We start from the raw sequence: 22,308 nt of genomic DNA on the forward strand, positions 1-22,308 counted from the left end.
ATTTATTATGTCTGTTTTTCTAATTTCCCGAGGCATTATTAAGACAATTTCTTCGATCCTTAGGAGATTTCTTTGGAGTGGAAGCTCAAACGTCAGTAAAATGTGTAAAGTTGCATGGAATAAGGTTATTAAACCGAAAGATCCTGGAGGGTTGGGGCTCGGTTCTTTACAAGGGAAAAACTTGGCTTTGATGTTCAAGTGGATTTGGCACCTTGATAGTTGAAATGTTGGCGGGTGGCTGGAGATTATTTAGCAACGGCCTTCCATCCTTTAACCACCATCTATCCCCTACGTGGCGTGCTATTCAGAGTTCATTTTCCTCAGCAAGATCAATTGCAGCTCTCAATTCCGGCGTTTGTTTCAAACTTGGTAATGGGTGGACAACCAGGTTTTGGGAGGATTGTTGGTGTGGCATTGCTCCATTGAAGTCCTAATTTCCGAGACTTTACCGTCTCTCAAATCAACAGCAGGCAACAGTTTGTGCGGTACTTTGTCCAGCTAATAACTGCTTTAATCTTAGCTGGAGTCGTGACCTGATGAACAGAGAATCAGATTTGCGTGAGTCTCTAATTGCTGAAGTTGAGGGGCATTTTATTTTACATGGTAGCGAGGATATAAAATTGTGGAAGCACAACACCTCGGTTGCATATTCAACAAAATCAGGCACCAATTTTTTTTATTATTATTGTATTTTGTCTCCAGGAGAACATTCCTTTCCTAATATCCTTTGGAATTGTCAAGCACCTCCAAAAATTGATGTCTTCATGTGGTTACTACTTCATGGTAGTCTCAGCACTCGGGATTTCCTTGCTAGCAGAGGACTTATTAGGTGGGAAGATGCTCGGTGTCCTTCCTGTAATGTTGAGGGTGAAAGTATTGATCATTTATTTCTTCACTGCCATGTTACTTAGAGGTTATGGACAAGTATTATATATTAGGTGGATTGGCTTTCAAGGTTGTATTCAGTTTAATGTGGATTGGTCCTGACAGAATGGTAGTCTTCTAAAAGGTCAGTTTCGGTGTCAGGCAGTTTTTTGGCTTTGTCATGGCATCTTCTGGGTTATTTGGGTGGCGCGTGATAAGTTAATTTCTGAGGGTAAAGTGCCGGACTGAGAGTCTATATATGACTCTAGCTTGAACTGCAGATGGTATTCGCTTTCGGTCTAACAGCAGCATGTTAGCAATTATGTGATTTCAAGCGGATTTGGCTATGCCAGTGGATTCGGGCTTCCAAACCCACCTTCAGCTACACAAGAAATTATCTAGCTTGAACTGCAGATGGTATTCGCTTTCGGTCTAACAGCAGCATGTTAGCAATTATGTGATTTCAAGCGGTCATTTCTTATGGGTTTTGGCTTTTGGATAGATGACTTTTGCTTTTGGATGTTTTCTCCAACTGGATCTTTTCTTCGACTTGTTCTTTTTTCGGTGTGTGTGTTGTGTTTTGGGGGGTTTGGGTAGTTCTTGGGCTAGGTTAATGTGGTTTGTGTGGAGAGTTTGTTGGTGTTTAGCTGTGAGAATGGGTTTTGATCTGTTATTGGATTGTTCAGACTGCTGAACTATGCTAGAACTTAGCTTCTTTTTTTTTACTTGTTTTTTTTTTTTTTCCGGTTCATCCTTTTTGTATCAGACTCCAGTTTTTTTGTCTTTAACTAAATGGCTATTTTTAATGTAATTATAGATTATTATTATAAAAAACTAAAAGAAAGGGAAAGTGGTGTTAATCCAACTCATAGATCCACTAATACATACATATTTGTAGTCTGTAGAAAGATAAAAGAGTTGTGATGCAATATTCACCGCACAGGAAATAATTTTTAGAGAGTAATTAGGCCATTAATAGGGTTAGTTGCATTTTGCCATCTCCTGCTGTCACGGGCATCGGTGTGGCCAGTGGAAAGATTAGATTCCACTAGTGTGGAGTCTATTATGGTGTAGTTTTATGTTGACAACTCTGATAGAGAAAGGGGATTTCTATCTCTGCTCATGATTCAGATATGATGATATTTGTTAAATTATTAGAACTAAGAATTATAATGTTTTTTTCAGCTATAACTTCTAAATACGTAAGTTCAAGGGTGGGTGGTGCAAGGAGCTTCCTCTCCCTGGCTTTCATGTACTATTTTACACAATTTGTGCAGAAGAAAGAGAACATTTACGACAAGAGCTTCTTGTCAGCTCCTTATTTATTGTTCTTTTTTGTTCCAACATGAATTTGTTTTTCTTGTAGTCCACCCTTCTGGGGTGTTTCGTACAATTTGGAGGATTCTTCACGTAATTTCCTGTGACGAAGCTTTTTTCTCTTTTAATTTCATCATGGGGTCTGGATTTTGTCCATCAGCATGCAATTTGTATTCATGGAAGAGCAAGTTGGTATGATTTGATCAAACATTGGAATTTTTTCACGTAGCGAGTTAGAATGTTGCATCGACCTCTAATTTACCTTCAGCTCTGATTAATTGCGATCAAGAGCATATAAGACTATTGTTCTTCACAAGATCTCTCGTTCTTCTTCAATTATATACTCAAACTATTTTTTTTCCCCCTTTAAATCTCAAATGCCACAGCTTCGAACTTGGATTAACGAAAAGAGGAAGAAGAAATACGTTTTTTTCACAAATTTGTGGAACCATCACAAAAGAGAGAACAAAAATAAGAAAGAGACTGATTTTCTTTCTTTAGGTGGCGTTTGATTTTAGATTAAAAAATGAGGATGAAATATTTCAAGAACAATCTTTAAGGGTATAAAAATTAATTTTTAAAGATATGTTAACAAATTGAAAGATAAATGGTTAATGGAAAGAGAGAAATAGTTGAAATATTATTAATGGTTGGACAAAATATTAATAGAAATTAGGGGTTAAAATTTTATTTAACCCACTTTTGGCCATTTTAAGGGTAAATTTTACACTCTCTTGGAGAGTGGGGATGACAATGTTTTGAATAGTAGAAGGGCAGCAGTGAGAAACTCAAAAACCATAGGGGTGGAAATGGAACATTGAAGAAAAAATCTACTATTAATTAATTACATCTTCTCTTATACTTCTCATCTTGGGTCACAAATATAATATTATTCACTTCTTTATAATTTTATTTAATTTCAACATTGATTTGATTTATATTAGGATCCACTTTTATCACTATTTTTTTCATTTTTTATCAAATATCCTTAATATTTCTCATGCTTAACACTTTAACTTTACATCTCTAATGCTTTATCTTTAAATTTTAGTTTATTAGTATTTAAATTTTAAATTCTTGACCATAAAAAATGAAGAATCTCATCGGCAAATGTGGAGAGGGAAGAAACGACACAGGACGTCGAAAGCGGATATTGGAAAGGAAAAAAGCAAGGGTTTGCACGTGTAAGCTGAGACGTTCAGTCGTTCACCTAAGAGTTGAGACGAGTGAAGACAAAAACACAAATAGAAATAATAATATTTGGATTGAGACGTTCTTGCTCCGTACTTCTTCTTTTTTAAGGAAAAGATGCCAAAATCACAATTATATTATAAAAATATACTAAAATATCTAAGTAATATACATCAACAATTCACAATAGTTTGAACGTTTTTTTTTCATCCTAAGTTTTTTTTAATTGTAATCTTCTATATCTAAATTAATGATTAATTTATTAAAATTTGTTAAGAAAAAAAAATCAACAATAGATGACCACAATGTAAAACAAAAAAAAATCTCATTATCCATATCAATTTTGCTAGAAAAATTAAGTTCTTTTTATTTTATTTTTTCTTACTTTACAATCCATTTAGTTTTTACAATGTTAATTTTCACCCAAAAGTATATTCTTTTAATATTTTAGTCTCCAGATTAAAAAAAAAAGAGTATATTCTTTTAATATTTTAGTCTCCAGGTTAAAAAAAAAAATTCATATAAAACAACAAAGAAAAAGGAAAGTTAAGAAATAGCTTTTTTTTTAGCAACAAAACTCGCTAAATGTTAATATTAATAAATTTTATTCGATGAAAAAATTTGATGGTGGTAATTTTTTTTAAACATACATAAAACAATAAATTGGGTTTCATTTATATTTCTTTGATTCACTTATTTTTTAATAAATTGGGTTTCATTTATATTTCTTTTATTCACTTATTTTTTAAGTGATTTTGAGGTATTTTTTGTTTGGTAAGTAATTTATAAAAAAAATTTATAGTATTTATCATGTATTTTGGGGTGAGAATTGGTTGAAAATAGATTTTCATGCTAAAAAAACTTCAATCCTACTTTTTTAGCTAACATAATGGGTGCTAAATTATAGACACACAACTTAATTGGCAACAGGTTGCCTGCTTAATAATAATAATAAAAAAAACAAATAGGTGCTGGCCTGGGCCGTCAATGTCTAATTTTTTTCTTTGTTTTTTTATTCCTTTCCATTAATTATTTATGCTGAGTAAGTTTTGTGCTTTTTTAATTTTTTTAATTGCATGATATTTCAAAGAGATTAGTTTGATTTATAATGAGTTTTATTTTTTTATATTATTTATAAATTAGATGTATTTGTATAAAGTTTTTATAAAAATAAAAATCATTTTTTATTAACAATAAAAATTAGCAGGTAAGATAGAATGAATGAAAATATTTAAAATAAAAGTTTAAAACATTTTAAATGGATGAAAATATTTAAAATAAACTAGACAACCTCAAGACCCAGTAAGTTGTCCCATTTGCTAAAATTTAATATAGAAACATACCATAAAGTAATTTTTCATAAATCTGGTCTTTGCCGAGACTATAGTAACCGAATATGCTCTTCGAAATCTCATGCCCCAACGACTCCTCACATAGCTTTTCTGACCCTCACTTCACCACGCCAAGCATATGCCCTCCGATATTCTACTACTCCTTTGCTAATAAATACCCCCACTAGCTAAGTCATCTCTTTCCCACAGCACAACACACTCTTTACAATTCCAGTTTTTTGGCCTTGCATTTTTGAAACTCTGGTAAGAAAGTATTAGGAGTTGATTTTTCGAGACACATAGTTTCAGACATAACAATGAAGTTCGGTAAGAGATTGAAGCAACAAGTCCAAGAAACTTTGCCAGATTGGCGTGACAAGTTTTTGTCTTACAAGGAATTGAAGAAGCTTGTTCGTTTGATTTCATCGGCACCACCTTTCTTGAATGGATCGAGTGAATATGGAAAGTCGGAGGCTGAGTTTGTGCGTTTGCTGAATTGTGAAATCGACAAGTTCAATGCTTTTTTCATGGAACAAGAAGAGGATTTCATTATCCGGCATGAGGTAAGCTCTTCTTTCTTTTACCAGTTTTTCCTCTTCTTGCTTTCTTTCAAACTGAAGTACGAGAGAAGATATGAAGTTGGATATCCATGCTAGTTTTGGTGGGTAATTAAGGGAGGCAAAGTAAGTTGAGTAAAAAATTACTAAGCTATCATGTTAGTTATACTTGTCAGGTTAGATAATGAAATTGATCATCAACTAGAGTTCTAAAATGAGGTCAAAAGGTTTCTTGAAAACTGGTGAGTCAACCGAGTTGACCCAATAAAAACGTTTTATCTTGATGAAATTTAGAAATAACAGCTTCACGAGCAATTAAAGAAGGCTATGAAATTCATGAGTGTGGATCCTACATAAAAAAACTCCATGTAATTTTTTATGATTGGTTGTCGAACAGCATTCTTCCAAGACTAGCGTATTTTGAACAATTTTTATTACGCCGCTCTCGAATCTTTGATAACTCTTTAACATTTTATGTCTTGAAGAAGATATTTGATATTCGAAAATAACCTTGTGCATGGGAATCCTGAATTATTTTTTTATACCAAGATACTAGACGCAACATGAATGTATATATAAAATAACCTTATAAGAGAAAAATCTATAGCAACTTTTGAAGACCCGCAACAGTGGGCCAGCGAAGTAATTACAGAAAATCTGTAAATGCAGGAGTTAAAGCAGCGGATTCAGAAAGTGATTGATGCTTGGGGGCCCAGTGCAAAACAGCCTTCAGAGGCAGAGTATAAAGAGGAGATGGGTAAGATTAGAGTAGAAATCGTCAACTTCCATGGTGAGATGGTGCTTTTGGAGAATTACAGCAATATCAATTACACAGGTATTTAGATTTTTGCCGAGCAAGCTCAATTTCATCTTTTAAAGATCAATTAAATTCTAGAAAAAAGCTAATAACATTTGATTTATTAAACATTTGTGATAAATTATACCCACACAATGTGATCTAGTAATCTAATGGCAGAAAAGTCACTTAACTTTACTATCCCCTAGTCAATAAGCTTTTAGCTATGTATTAATCTTGCATAAATAAAAGGGGTGAAGTGTCTCATGTTGGAAGCTCAACTTTAACATAAACCTAGTAAAACTGGAACATAGAAAAACAAAACAAAAACCCACCACCATCCCCTCCGCGTGGAAGGAGAAAGCGTCCAAGCTTAAATATAAGATTTAGACATTGCTACTATTTCAATGAATAAATTTCCCGCTTTTTCATTGATAAATATTGTGTGCTATATATACAGTGGTAGGGAAGCCAATTTAGAAAACATATAAATAATAATGCTAAAACTATACTTCTATTACAATGAACAACTACAAAATTCAAGTTTAGAATCAGCTTCAAATATAGCATTGATGATAAAATCTTGGCCATGATTTTTGGCTACACATGCTTTGTTTTGATTTAAGTAGATTCTCTACAAGTTTCCCTAATAAACTCCCACAATATTAAGCTTTCATCGGCAAGACCAACCTTGTTACGTAGGACAGTCATTTGTTGTTTGGACAATGGCTTAGTTAACAAATCAGCTAGTTGATCTTGTATGTGTACATGTCGGACTTAAAGACTTCCTTATTGTACTAAATCACACACAAATTAAAGGTTAATTTGAATATGTTTCATACACGAGTGGTTCACTAAATTAAAGCTGAGGTGTGTGGCTTCGAGATTCTCACATAACAGTAGAGAAGATTCTTGGATTGGAAAAGTAAGTTCTTTGAAAAGAGTGGACAACCATATTGTTTCTGAGGCCACATTGGTCAATGCCCAGTATTCAGCCTCTGTTGTGAATCGTGTAGCTACTCTTTGTTTCTTAGATATCTACAAAATGGGATTAGATCCTAAAAAACTGATGTATGCAGACTTCGACGTGCGACCATCCATATTCCCAGCCTAATTGGCATCAAAGTATGTTTTTAAAATTGAAGTTCCAATTTTGTGGATTTGAATACCATAAAAAATTGTTTGTTTTAAATATCACAAAAGCCGTTTGGTTGCTACCCAATAAGTTGCAATAGGCTTATGCATAAATTAAGAGAGTTTGTTAATAGCAAATGATATATCTGGTCATGTCAAAGAGAGGTATTAAAGGTTACCTATAATTCGATGAAATTATATGTTGTCCACAACAGCAATGCCATCAACCAGTTGAAGTGATTGTGTTGTAAATAGGGGTATGGAGATATCTTTTGCACCACTCATGTTGGTATTAGCTAGAAGTTCATGAACATATTTGTGTTGTGTGCGGAATAAGTTTGCCCAAGTAGGAATTACCTTAACTCCCAAGAAGAAGTGAAGAGAGCCAAGAAAACGTGTCTCCTAACTACTAAATAATAGTGGTCACAACAGTTGGATTATTCCATGTTATGATAAAATTATCAACATAAACCAATAAGTAACAAAGATTGGATTCATTGTTGTAAATGAATAGAGAAGAGTCTGTTTTGGAGTTGTGAGATTCCAACTGAAAGATAGCAGTTTTGAGTGTTGTATACCAAGCTCTTGGTGCTTGTTAAGCCCATAAATGGCCTTGTTTAACCTGTAAACATGGTTAGGTTTGGACAAATCTCTAAACCCAATCATATCTTATGACCTCATCTAGCTAAAAGCTTAAGCTATTAGGTTAAGATGGTTTTTTGACATGGTATCAAAACATTGATGACTAAGCGATCATAATTTTGAATCTTACTGTCTCTATTTATTTGATAAAAATTAAGCATAAGATAATATGGACTTGTGCAAGTTTCAAGCCCAAAGGGCTTTCACTTGAAGAGGTGTGTTAGGGAACAATATAAATCATATCTTAGGACCTCATCTAAAAATTTAAGCTATTTGGTTGAGATGTTTTTTTTTTTAAATTAAAAAAAAAATGGTTGTCATTTGGTTTGAGGGATCACTATTGATTCCCTCTATACATAGAATGTTTCCTCTTTGTGTAGTTAGCGGGAGCTACCAGTTGCTGCGTTGCTATTTCCAATCATCTCAGATATGCCTCGTGTCTCACCAACAAATCATGCAGCTCCTCAAAGGCTAGTGATGATTCTCAGGCTCGAATAGGCGTTACAATCTCTTGTAATTTTAAACCTAAGCCATTCAATACATAAAGAGTTAGGTCATTATTTGAAATTGAGTGATCAATAATGGCTATTTTATCAACCATGGTCTTTACAATGTCGTGATATTCTGTGATTGACCGATGTCCATGCTGGATTAAGGTGAGTTCCTCCTTTAACTACATAGCACGTGTTCTTAATCAGCTAGCATGTAGATTTTTTAGCTTTTTCCAAGCTTCATGAGATGTCTTTACTGTAGCAATAAATGGTGTGATTGAAGGTGATGTGGAGGCTAAAATGGCACTCAGGATAAGTTTGTCCTGTCAAACCTAGTAAATCTTACAGAGCTCATTAGTGGCGGTTCCAAAGGAGGAGGGACACAAAAATGTGCCTTTGACATAGTCGAGTAAATCATAACTAATAAGGAGTACTTGAAATTAAGCACGCCATTAAGGAAAGGTGGAGGGGATTAATTTTTCATTGATTCGTGCAATAATATTGAAAGTAATGAGTGGTTTATTTGTTGTGGAAGGGGGTTGGATATTAAAGGTAAAGTGTAGGTTTTGATCGGAGGATAATGACATTATGGTGTCTTAGATTGGTTGTTTGTTAGAAATTAGCAACTCTGATACCATATAAGATTTAGACATTGTTGTTATTTCAATGAATAAATTTCTCGCACCTTTATTGATAAATTTTTTATGCTATATATACAGTGGTGAGAAAGCAAGTTTAAAAAACATATAAATGGTAATACTAAAACTATGTTCCCATTATAATGTACAACTGCAGAATTCAAGTTTAGAATCAGCTCCAGATATAATGTTAATGGCAAAATCTTTTCCATGATTTTCAGCTACACATGCTTTGTTTTGATTTGAGCAGATTCTTTGCCAGTTTCCTTGATAACAAACCCATTAAAGATTGGCATATGGTGTTGTGTTAATTGTGGAAACATGACTAAAATGTAAAATAAACTTATTTTAAAATTAACTAGAGTTAACGAGTTTATATATGCAGGATTGGCCAAGATATTGAAAAAATATGACAAGCGAACTGGTGGATTACTACGTTGTGCGTTCATTCAAAAGGTATTGGAGCAACCTTTTTTCATCACCGATCTCATATCAAAGCTTGTCAAGCAATGCGAAAACATGATAGAAGCAGTCTTCCCAGTAAAGGAAGAAGAAAAGGGAAATAAAGGAAGAGAAACAATAACAGTTGCTGGAGAAGAAATTTTTAGGAATGCAATTACAGCTCTAATGACCATGAAAGAAATTAGAAGAGGCAGCTCTACTTATAGTCATTTCTCCCTACCTCCTCTAAACTTAACAGACTCTGATCTAATCCCATCATTCCAGCTAAACTCTCCCATATCCATTGTCCAATAAAATTGGATTTATGAGATATTGTTGTCACATGACAGTATAGTTCACATTTTATTTTACTCGTGCTATATATATAAATATATAGTCAAAAGCACTTATTTATGTAGTTATAATGTGCTGTTTTTTCAAAGATGCAAATATATTTGATTATTAGTGAGTAAAATTTAGTTTATTATCATAAACTAATGAAATAGTAAAAAAAATTCACACACAAAAGATTTTGGGGTTTCCATATGAAATTTGGTCATATGAGCTAGGAATTTCTGAAAAAAAACAAGTTTTTTATGTCGAATGATAGATTCTCTTATATTTAAGTTAGTACCTATGGAGAGAAAAAAATGATGTATAGAAAAGGAAAGGTAAAGGTATGTTCTAGGCATGTATGGGTTCATTCCTTTATTTGGCTTTGTAAAAAAAAAAATCGATCCTCTTACTTACTAAGACTGAAATCGATCCTCTTACTTGTTGAGACCAAGTGTATTTGTACAGTACCTACCTTCAAATTTCTTCTTCAATAAGGAAATCATGTCATTGGTAAACAATAGTGACTCATTAATAGTTGTGATCTGTCATGGGTTTTGTGCATGATATATGATTGAAGGAGAAGTTGGTGCACCATAAATATATTTATTTTTAGATACTGTTTGGAAACACGGTTGAAACTGCTAAAAATTATTTTTTTATGTTTTCAAATCATTTTGATCTATTAATCTTAAAAATAATTTTTAAAAAATAAAAAATATTATTTTAATATATTTTTAAGTGAAAAATACTTTGAACTGTCACTGCTATCTCAATACTAAATAAGCTCTTATTGGCATTCATGTTGGGTGGTAAGTGTACAAAAAAGTAACTATTGGTGATAAAATATGACACATATCCTACAATAATCTTGTGTGGACAAGACATAAAAAGTGTTTGCTGCATATAAAAATATCTTACAATAATTCATAAAATAGTATATAAAGTACATGTCATGTAGTTTTATTTGTTAAAAAAATAAAATAGAAAATAAAGGAAAAAATAAAAGAGAGAAAAAAAAATTGTTTGATTACTAAGCCAGCCAGGCCAATCAATTTTGTTGCCTAATAGGTGACCTATTGTCGTGGTTGCCCAAAAAAGGGCCAACCATGATAGTTGCCCACTTATGGGCACTTGAGTGAGTAGCTTATGACAACTGAAAAGATTAGTCGTTGGGACTAGGCCAAGAATAATTTAAAATTTAAGTTTTTTTTAATGATTTTTTTTTTGTATACCATCTCATATAAAACATAAAAAAAAAAGTTATTTAATGAAAGTCTAGAGTGCGTATAATTTTAAATCTATAAAAATATAAAAATCAAAATCAAAACAAGCATACTTTCAAGACAAATATAATAAAAGAATACTAACATGTAAATTAATATATATTCAAACTTAAAATTGATATAAAATCAAAGTCCTAGCTAGCCTGCATACTAATAATAAAAATAATTAATAATTATACTTAAATTAAAATAAAAAATAATACCTACTTATTAGAGCATTTTAAAGTAATAATTTTTTGTTGTTGTAAAATGAGTCATTTATCCTTAATGATTTATTGTTCCTTACTTGTATAACTAGAATATTTTCAATATGCCTTCCAATATTACAACACCATCACCTTGATTTAGATGCATTTTTAAATAAAAATCTTTGAACTAAAGTAAAATGATTTAATTATCTCTCAACAAAATAAACATAAACTCTAGATTTGAAAAGAAAGCTAAAGCATAAAAAAAGAAGAAAAACACTAAAAATGAGGTAAGGAAGAAATTGTAAAATTTTTAAAAACAATATTTTAAACTCTTCTTTCACCTCCTTTTTTTATAGTAGATTTTGAAAATTAACAAATTGAAGAATTAATTTTGGCATCAATCAAAATTAGTTCCCACCATTATTAATATTTAATTATCTACCATAAACCAAGAATAGTATCTAAACATATTGGTCATCTATAAATTTGAATTTTTTGAGTTGAAAAAAACTATCCAGATTTGCAATAAAAGCTTTCAGAAGAGGCTACTTATGGACTAAAAGAAAAAATTCTTTATATAGACTAAACTCCAGTTCAGATTTAAGTTAGTAAAAATTATTTTTTTGTGGCCCAAAATATTATTATACAACCAAAGCATACTTTATCTAGGATCTCTCATCTCTAAAGGTTTGGGTGATTTATAGGCTCAATTTTAATTTTTCAATTATCCACTTTATAAATAGTAAGAAATTTTTATTTTTTTTCTATATAGAATATAGATCTTTTAAAGGGATTTGAGTTTTATTAAAACATCATATAAACAAAGTACTATTTGATATTAATTTACCATTCATTATAATTTGTTTAAAACATAATAGTATTATTCTATGTTAAAAGATTTACATTACAGATTAAACTCCAACAAAATTTTTTAAAAAAAAACGTTATTTCTAATTTAATTTAATCTTAAATATATTCATTAATCATGTTTTAACAATTTTTCTAATACTTACAAGTGTCTTTATTGGTTAATTTAAAATATAGCATTTAATTTCCTAAAAATATATTGGAAAGTATTTGACGGGGGGTACAAGAATCGGACAATGGTCACTCCTGCTATGGAGTTTAAGGTCCATTGTACCTTCCATTAAACAAGAAATCGTGACGTTCGTAATTAGTAGTAGATTGTTAGCAAATTGAGATTGTCAATGATGAGCTCGTACATAAGTTGAGTAATTGTTTAGACCCTGCAAGCACAGCAGCAGCCTGGCGAGAGTGTAGGAAGAATAAATATATGGTACCCTAAACTTTTTAATCTTGATCGTTTTAACTTTAATTATGACGTGTCAATGCTCATAATTCCATATATTTGTGTTTGACATGTAGCCCATTCATTCACTTGTAGGCAAAAATGTAATAACAAATGGTAGCATTTGATGAAAACATTAATTGTATAATTAAAGACATCAGATGTTACTATAAATCGAAGTTACGAGGCTTATCATGCATGGTACAGGATTAAAATGATGGGGAGAAAGTTTAATAGTCAAACCCAAACATTCAACTCCACAAGCAGCCGTGAAAAGCCGAAGATATAAATTAGAAGAATGGTCTTCTAATATAAATTAATCATATAAATTAGAAGACCATGCTACCATGTGATGATTGAGTTAGCATAACGAAGAGGAGAAAAATAAAGGGGATTAGATAAATAATGGGGAGACCGTTTAATATAATGGTTGAGAGGGGTTGTTTTAATTCGTCCGTGTGTGTGTGGGTATGGGTAGCCGGACAAATAAAGTTTGTTTGTTTTTATTTTTTAAAAAATATTTTTGAACTTTTGAATTATTTTTTTATGGTTTTGGTAGGTTAATGTTAAAAATAAATTTTAAAAAATAAAAAAAATATTATTTTAATATATTTTTAAATTAAAATTATTTTAAAAAATAATTACTTATATATTAGTCACTAAAGTTACATGGCTTAGAAATTTATTGAATGGAACTGGGAGTAGTGAGTATTAAACCCTATCTGATTAATAGTTAAGAATGATATTAAAATAAAATTTAATTAATCAATTTTTAAATTTATTTTTTAGATTAATTTAAATGTTATAAGCTTTAAAACTATTAAATATTTATCTAATTATTAATTTTAAAATTTTAAAAAATTAATTAAAATACATGTAAACTATTCTATACACTAAAAAAACAGAGGGGGTCAAGAATGATGTTACGAAATCGTTTGATTCCTGAGCAATTAAAAGAGCAAAGACCGCGCATTTAGCAAACAATTAAGGGAATATTCTTTTCACATACATGGATTAATTAGAAGACTTGTACAGTGAAAATCTTTCACGCTGCAATTACTTCCAAAATCGACGATCAGATGGCGTCACACTGGCTTCTTAGAAGTCGTCACACAATATTGTTTGGTGTCCTCACATCCACTCATCGACGAGGACCGAGGCTTAGGACTCTGTTTGGGGTAGGCCCAAACAGACAGTGGTGGACAACCACTGTGTTTGTTTGGGCTGCCTAAACGAGAATGGCTGCCTTTTCTTTTCTTTTCTTTTCTTTTTTAAAACAACTGAGATCATCGATGATCAAATAATTCCTGGTACAGTCATTTCATTTCTTTTCTGCTCACTGTAAATTTGTGTTTTTTTTTATTTTTATTTATATGGATGTTCGGACTAATTTGTGTATATCATGACTAATTTTACGATTCATTGAACATCTTACAAACTCAATGGGCATATGAAGCACCGCGAGGATGACAAGTTTGCAAATGAGGACTCGAATCTAGAAGCAGTGAAAGGAGACAAGTTCCTCCCACCACCATGCTAAGATTCTTAATGTAAAATTTTATATTTTTATCTATAAAAAATGATGTATATTTATATTAAACACGTTATTTATTATGTCAAGAGGCTGATTGATATAGTTGTCAAAGTATTTTTTATTTAAAAATATATTAATTATTTTTATTTTTATTTTTATAAAATTATTATTGATATCAATGTATTAAAATGATTTAAAAACACTAAAAATTATTAATTTAAAATAAAAAATTAAATAATTTTAAAATACAAAATCAGACGGACAAAACCCATATAAACAAGATAGTGTTGGCAACAATTGAGCTCCTACCTTTCGCAGCATAATATTGTTGTTATTATAGAAAAACTAGAAGAGATGGTAGCTTTACTGTGGAGAAAACATGGTTCTCCCGTGAACAAATCATTCTGGATTTTAAAAATGATTTTTTTTTAGTTATCAAACTTCTTTTGTTTCATTGACTGAGTTTTTCTATTGCAAAATTGATATTCAATTGCTTCTGAGATCTGTTAACCAAGAGCAATTCATAGTAAAACGAATGATGAGCCCTTCATGACCAAAAAAACGAGCACACATCTAGAGGTAGAATTGTATTTTTATATATTTATTACATAGTAAAATTTCTGAAAGAAAGCAACAAAACTAATGTCGGAGGAGTGTTTTTGAATTTTTATATTTTTTTATATAGTATAATTACTGCATAGCCTCTCGGATCAACATTTTTTCTATGATCACTCAAGATAACAGAGAAGTGCTATTGCTAGATGTTTGGAATGAAAAGTAGTTATAAATATTGACATAGATAGGGAGTTTTGGATCTTTTGAGCAACGGACTCGATCGGGACAGTGTAGCTCAGCAGTATATTGACAGAGGAATTCTAGATGTTGACATGAAGAGGAAGATATGTTTAATCGGAGCAGTGAACATGGGATTGGACAAGCAAAGTTCAGAGGGGCACTGTTATGTTTAATCGGAGCAGTGAACATGGGATTGGACGAGCGAAGTTCAGAGGGGCACTGTTTCCACTCTCCACTCCTACCCAAGATATACTCAACAGTCACTGCTATTCATTGCATGTTCATGTCTGCACTGTGCTACAAAAGCTCCCATGTTGTTTCCCTTTGAGCCCAAGTTTCGTAGATTCTTAAGCTTGTTGTCATCATCCCATTAACCAGATGGCTCCATTCTTCATCACTAAGGAAGCATCATAGAGGGAAGGTTCATGAAGAATGAACTGCTTCATCTTGATTTTCCTACTTTCCCAGAATTAAACTCAAATCTGCGAAACTGCTGTACAAGGCTGCCTAACCGTATCAAAACATATCAGTGCTCATCCCACCTGTTTGCAGGATCATCATGAGTCAAATTTGACTATTATCCCAGCGCAATGATTCTCAACCTTCTTTTTGTTTTTTCCCTGTAGCCGTTCTTTTTTATTTTTTACTCGGTTGATGGAGTGCTTTTCAACTTTATATTATTGTGTTCATTGTTGCAGGTTGACCATGGTCAGAAATTATAAAAATAAAACTACATGGAAAGACAACAAGGACCCGATTATCAATAGCATACCATTCTTTTATTCCGCGTCCACAATGAACTTGCAGAAGTATCTGCTTAGAAAATTATTTTTTAATTAAAATTATATTTTTTTCATGTTTTTTAATTCTCACCACTCACATGTTATCCTGAGGTGAATCTACTGTTCATGGAAGAATTCTTTTGTTTTTTTATTTAGTTTTTTTTTATTTTATTTTTTAATATTAAGTTGGTTAGAAATGAACTTTATAATTTCTTTCAACATATTTTTTATAGAATTATATTGATTTTATAACTCAAGTTACGAGTTTATTTGCTTAATTTAAATTGGTTCAGGTTGATTTTTTTCAATTTAATTCCTTTAATATTGAGTTAATTAAAAATTAAATTTTATAATTTATTTTGATTTTTTATGGGGTTATCCTGATTTTATAATCTGAGTCACGAGTTTTACTGGTTAACTCGTGTTATTTTTTATTTTTTAATTTATTTATTTTTTAATTTTATTATTAAACATTGACTTAATTGAAAATCATGATTCATAATTTATTTCTATTTATTTTTTATAAAATTATCATGATTGCATGACACAGATTATAGATTTGATAGATTAATATAGAACAATTTAACTTTTTATTATTTCAGTATTTAAAAAAAATATCGTTTTAAAATTATTGAATCCAACCATGATTTCATAGATCATAAAAAATATTATTGGAACCATAAATTTTTTTAAATAACATTAAGTTAATTTTTATAGTTTAATTTTTTTTATTTATTAAAAAACATGCTCACAATGTAACAAAAAAATTACAATAATGGAAACAAAATTTAATTTGATTTATTTTATTTTTTAAAAAAAAATTAATTTAATTTGCAACATAGCTTGAATCAATGATCAGTAACATCCAAACGAGATGATGAGAATATGTTTCCAAGGCGTTGCTCCGAAATGGGTGTCCTCCCATCACGACGAAAAATAATTTCCACCATCAATGAGCTTAATAAGCAATCAAGATTTTGAACGCTTTCGACAATGATGGCTGGACCCCTCAATGACAATAACCTTACAAATTATTATTATTATTTTGTTTTTGGTTCGGCCATAAGTATATTAATCGATATCACCACCAAATTTTTTTATATAACATAGATATACTTTTAGAGTTCAAAATCAAATCAAAATATATCTTAACAGGTGTGTTTGGGATTTTTTTAAAAAATGTTTTTAACTTGAAAAATATTAAATTAATATTTTTTATAATTTTATTAACTTTAATATAAAAATAAAAATTTTAAAAATTATTTTAATATATTTTAAATAAAAAATTATTTTAATATATTTTAATATATTTTAAATAAAAAATTATTTAAAAAACACCTCTTATCTCAAAAATTCTAATGGTTAATAAGATGAGATAAGTGAACCCAAGTTAGATGGAAACTCCAACATGACATGGCATCACTGTCCCAGGTAAGTAACGTCGTTACTTTACAAATTCTACTCCTCTTCTAGGATTCCACTTGCGTCTCTCCCTCACTCTCATTCCTTTCTTCTCACTCCCTCGTCTCTCTCTCACCGTAAGACCAGACTCTCCTCCCTCCTTCACGGCAAACCACTTTACTCTCAAGGGAGACCATCTCCAGCTTCTATCTCCGGTGACTCTCGCCGATCCCATCAAAATGAGTACCGATGAGCTTCTCAGCATCGAGCCTCAAGAGCTCCAATTCCCTTGTACGTACCATTTTGTGAAGAAATTATTGTTGTTGTTGTTGTATCTGTTTCCTTTGAAGATTTTTTTTAAGAAAACCTTGTCTTTGCTATGAATGTGCTTTTATTTTTTACATGATTTTTGTAGTTGAATTAAGGAAGCAGATCTCGTGTTCTCTCCGGTTGTTAAATAAGAGTGAATATTATGTTGCTTTCAAGGTAATAATTAATTAATCCAAAATTTAGTTAATATTTTGCATTTCTTTTTTCAAATGGGTTTGTTTCATAATCTTGATTTGCATGTTTTATTATTATAGATTAAGACAACAAATCCAAAGAAGTATTGTGTTAGGCCTAACACTGGAGTTGTGTTACCAGGGTCCACTTGTGATGTTATAGGTTTGTCTCTTCAATCTTTGTGCTTTAACTATTAACAATTTTACTAATTGTATCTTACTTAATTTGTGTTTATTTATTGATGGGATGTTTGTTTATGTCAGTTACAATGCAAGCACAAAAGGAGATGCCACCTGATATGCAATGCAAGGACAAGTTCTTACTTCAGAGTGTAATTACAAGTCCTGGAGCTACTCATAAGGATGTCACTCCAGAGATGGTAACGATACAATTGCGAGCATTTTATGCTTTTGAGTTTTGATTAGTTTGTTTTATGGGTTATGCAAATTGTTTCTTAATGTTCTGTGTTTTGCAGTTTAATAAGGAGGCAGGACATGAAGTTGAAGAGTGCAAATTGAGGGTTGCTTATGGTGCTCCACCTAGACCACCGTCTCCGGTGCATGAAGGATCAGAGGAAGGTTCTTCACCTAGAGTTTCTATGTCGGATAATGGGAATCTTAGTTCTTCTGAACAGACTGCTGTCAGTGTCTGATGCCCTGGTCTTTGAGTTGAATAATGGCTGGCTTTAGTTTTTATATTTGCCTTTTCATTTTGATTGATTGTTTCTCTGTAACGTGGATCATTTCTGTAGGTTTCACGGTCTTATGTCCAGGGACCAGAACCTGAAGAAAACTCGTCTGAGGTATGTCATTTTTTCCTATGTTAATAAATTTTGGAGCCCAAATGTTGGAAAAACTAAGAATGATGCATGATTGGACATGTTAAATGAGTGGTTGATGTTTTCATTTGTTTATCTTGTATAATATGGTCAATTTTGTGTTTGATGAGTGTCGTTACATTTAACAAAAAATATTCTTTTGCTTGTGAAGCAGCTATCTTGGCAGCATCGCTGCCCCTAAGTGATAATCTTCTCTTTTCCTATTTAATCCCAGTTCTTGGGATTTTCATTGTTTTTTTAAATTGTACCAATTATCTCTTGAGTGGGAGGGGATATGTGTTAGGATGAAACATGCTGTTGGTACTAGTAGGGGTCTTTTGATAAGAGGAAGAAAATCCTCCTGTTTTGGTTGATTGGCGCATCACTATGATTGATGGAGCTACTCAGATTCCACATCTATCCTCTAGTATGAACCAGTTTTGATAATGAGGTAGTCCTTCCTCTCGTTAGATCTCAAAATACCTCGTTAGCTGTTCAGCCAAGCCAGTTTGAACAAGCTTTGATAATTAGGTAGTCCTGCCTTGCATTAGATTCTATTACATCTCAGCCAAGCCATTTATCAATTCCAACTTCTGGGCTGCATTTGTCTCCCATTCATTGACAATTGCATGACTAGGCTTTGGCCACCACTCGTGATATTTTATGCAACCTCTGGATAATTTTGATGAGACTGCACCTCTAATTTTCTCCACATTATGGGATATATCACAGAGATACTATTCTCCCTGCTTCTTATTTCAGCGTCACATGCATAGAAAACAAAAAAAATTATGAACTCATGGTGTATGAATGCTGTTTCTTTGACACTGAATAGACTTGTTAGGATGTAGATGGGAAGACCTTGTCATGTGCATGAACAGATACTTGTGATTTCAGGAAAGGGCTCTTATTTCCAAGCTGACAGAGGAAAGAAATTCTGCTATTCAGGAAAAAAAGCAACTTCAGCAAGAACTGGTAAGGCACTTAGTTTGTGAATATATCATGTAAGCTTAATTGGTGAAATTCTTTTAGGACCACCTTTTGCCTTTAGATCAGTTGTGACTCCAAGAAATATTAGGTACCAAGTAAAGAAAAATGCTAAGAGAAATCCGTATTCTTCGATGAATTCAGTAAGGGAGGATTAGAGGAAGCTTATCTAGCAAATGCTACAAATTATACAACAATTTTGAGTCAATTTCTGGTTAAACTTTTTTAGAGATGGCAAATAAATGTGTTTTTATGCACTTGATCCTGTTGCTTTGTATGCATTTTTCTCTGTATGGAAGCAATTTTATACTTAAGTGTGATACCTCTTTTCATTTCTTGTGCGAGGAAATATATGCATAACATGTTTTCTTGTATTTCACCTTTAATGGTGAAATGTTATGAAAAACGACAGCCATGATCCAGTTTGTATTTTCCTGATTATGATCATTATACTTGCACTCCCTCTCCCAATCCAAAAAATGAAAAAACTAAACAGAATTACGATCTAGTTTCTGTGATATAAAATTAATAGCAGTTAACATTAATGGCAGTATGAGCGGAGCCCATTTTTAAAATGAATTCGTGTGCAATGTATGCAGGAGCTGTTGAGGCATCATTCTAGCAAAAGTCGAGGAGGTATCCCCTTCATGTACATAATTCTTGTTGGCTTGGTAGGCATCATTTTGGGGTACCTCATGAAATGGGCATGACCAGTATCTGTCAGTCATGACTCACATCTGTAGCGAAATAGTCGAAATGTGGAATACTTGGGTCATCAGATTTGTGGATGATCGGATGTGGAATACTAGGGTCATGAGATGTGTGGATGATCGGATGGAACTCTGTATTGTACTGGTCTGTATCTATCCTAGGGGAACATGCCAAAAGTGACTGGTAAGATGGAACTGCTGTTCCTTTTTTTACTTTTTACCAGAAATTGACATCAAGGAACTGAGTGTTTTGTGATTGCCGACGCCCCAGGTTTGCTAAATTGTGACCGATTTCGAAAGAAATTATATCACTCCACCAGTAACTTTTTGTGTCTCTCTATGAAGTAAATATGGAGTAACAAAGTTTCTCGAGTTTCGAGGAACCTCTCTTGGGAAACTCTTTCTCGTACCAGCATCGCCAGTGCTTGAACAAAACAAAGAAGTAGAGGCTAAATATGCTTAAGGTTTTCCTGAAGTAAAAACAAGATAATATTGATCAGACCTTGCAGTCTGCTCCGAGGAGTAATCTCAGATTCTCAGCCAGAGGGCGGAACCATTGCGCGACCAGAGCCATCACCTAGTGCCATCAGGTGATGGCTCTGGTACTGATAATGACGGGTCGCCCGCAATCACCTCCATGGACGCACCACATCGTGGTCTCAGTGATCACTAGCCTCTGTTGCTGCTGCTGCCTAAGAGCTCAGAGAGAATTAAAGCCTAATAATTTCAACCCATCGAACTGTTCTTTTCATAATGTCCTTAACAAGTAGAAATTCTCTAGGAAGAAATAAAGTTGGGCATGGAGTTCTGAACGTCTCGAATATCAATTTGGTTCCCACCAATTTAATATGAAAATCGGGGGTTTATTTATTTATTTACCATTATGTATTCTGCACAAACTCATGCACAAGAATATGCGATAAAGATAATAAAACAATCGTCTACGTTCTATATGACAATTTGGAAGCATAAATTATGGTTGAAGGCGAAGAATGTACTGATAGGGTAGGCAACGGCTTCATACAGTTCGGTAAAAAGTGATCCAATAAGCAAATATGAAGTGGGCATCGAACCAAATTTGATTGACGTTGCATGAAAGGGTTTCCTGCACAAATTTGGCAAAGGTGAAAGGAGAAGAAATCCATAGAATTTTTGCAGTCACTTGGTATCTAAAACTGTTACGTACACGAAAATTTGAGTTTACTCCAACACAACTTCATTACTTTGGCATCAAGGGTCGGATGTCACAACCTTTCACCGAACCATTTCTGCAATTGCGCTACCATTACAATTCCATCTTTTGCTGTCATCTTAGCTTTGGGGTCAGTTTATGGTTACTTATCTCTGACAGAGAAATTGGGGTTCAGAGACATTTCAATCTCCTGCAGAGATCGCCCTTCAGTTTCCACTATGGAATACTTGCAAATATTGCTGCTAACAAGGACACGCTACCAAGGCCAGTATAAACTCCAAAAATCTCGAAGTCAAGAAATAATAAACCCACCAAGAAATTGCAAGCCTGAAAGAAGATACATCAAATGTCCAAGGAGAATTCACAAGGAGCATCATGAAGCAGAAATCATAGGATATGAAAGCACTTGCAATCAAAATACACAAGAAAGGAAACAGCAACGGTGCTGCTTCTTTTCTGTTTTCCATTACAATTCCAATTAGAAACGTGGAAAAAAAGCCACTGCTTTAAATGCTAGATATTTTGACATGGACTTTCAACAAGATTTGGTAAAACTTTTCTTTTCCTTTCTCCAGAGAATAAATTATGAAAAATTACCGAGTACCTACCCAATGAACAGAAAAACTGAACCCCATAATCTTCCCACGCATCTTGGCACTGATAAGTTCTGGTATGATAAGACCAGTTACTGGGCCAGCTCCAATGGCAACCGTGAAAATGTACATAGATGCGAGAACCAAAAGCGATATCAACAAAAAGGCAGCTTTCTGTGTTGTTCCCTGATCCAAAGAACTTTTTATTTTCTACTCTTTTCTTCGTCCTCCTTCCCGCATCTCCTTGAACATGAGCATCTCCCTTTATTTCTTTAGAAGTCACATCATTTGCAGAATCTTGTAATGACAGGGCAATTGCCTGTGCAAGAATATTCAACAATTAAATTTACCAACATCTCTACAATAATGTGGAATACAAATAGTATAACCTGGCAAAAAAACTACACCGTACGCTTCAAAATATACCTGCATTAATTCACCATCATCTTCATCAATGTAATCTGCACTACTA

At 32.6% G+C, this 22,308-nt stretch overlaps 2 protein-coding genes across 3 annotated transcripts; both read left to right on the plus strand.

Annotated features, from left to right (window-relative positions):
* Nucleotides 1-4,845: 4,845 nt before the first annotated feature.
* On the plus strand, nt 4,846-9,770 carry LOC105120779 (SPX domain-containing protein 3-like). Its single transcript, XM_011019153.1, has 3 exons — nt 4,846-5,266; nt 5,930-6,095; nt 9,347-9,770. The coding sequence occupies exons 1-3, from the start codon at nt 5,021-5,023 to the stop codon at nt 9,715-9,717; spliced, it is 783 nt and encodes a 260-aa protein (XP_011017455.1). The 5' UTR covers nt 4,846-5,020; the 3' UTR covers nt 9,718-9,770.
* A 7,315-nt stretch (nt 9,771-17,085) lies between these two features.
* LOC105120780 (vesicle-associated protein 1-2-like) lies at nt 17,086-20,378 on the plus strand. Of its 2 annotated transcripts, XM_011019155.1 has the most exons (9): nt 17,086-17,324; nt 17,449-17,519; nt 17,618-17,699; nt 17,801-17,916; nt 18,013-18,177; nt 18,289-18,339; nt 19,252-19,329; nt 19,941-20,120; nt 20,160-20,378. In XM_011019155.1, exons 1-8 carry the CDS (start codon nt 17,273-17,275, stop codon nt 20,049-20,051), a joined length of 726 nt encoding a protein of 241 aa, XP_011017457.1. In that variant the 5' UTR covers nt 17,086-17,272; the 3' UTR covers nt 20,052-20,120; nt 20,160-20,378. The 2 variants fall into 2 exon arrangements, with proteins under 2 accessions (XP_011017457.1, XP_011017456.1); XM_011019154.1 differs by having other exon boundaries at nt 17,087-17,324; nt 19,941-20,378.
* Nucleotides 20,379-22,308: the final 1,930 nt, after the last annotated feature.

The sequence above is a fragment of the Populus euphratica genome, unplaced genomic scaffold (assembly GCF_000495115.2).
Source record: "Populus euphratica unplaced genomic scaffold, PopEup_1.0 scaffold6.1, whole genome shotgun sequence".
Lineage (NCBI taxonomy): Eukaryota > Viridiplantae > Streptophyta > Magnoliopsida > Malpighiales > Salicaceae > Populus > Populus euphratica.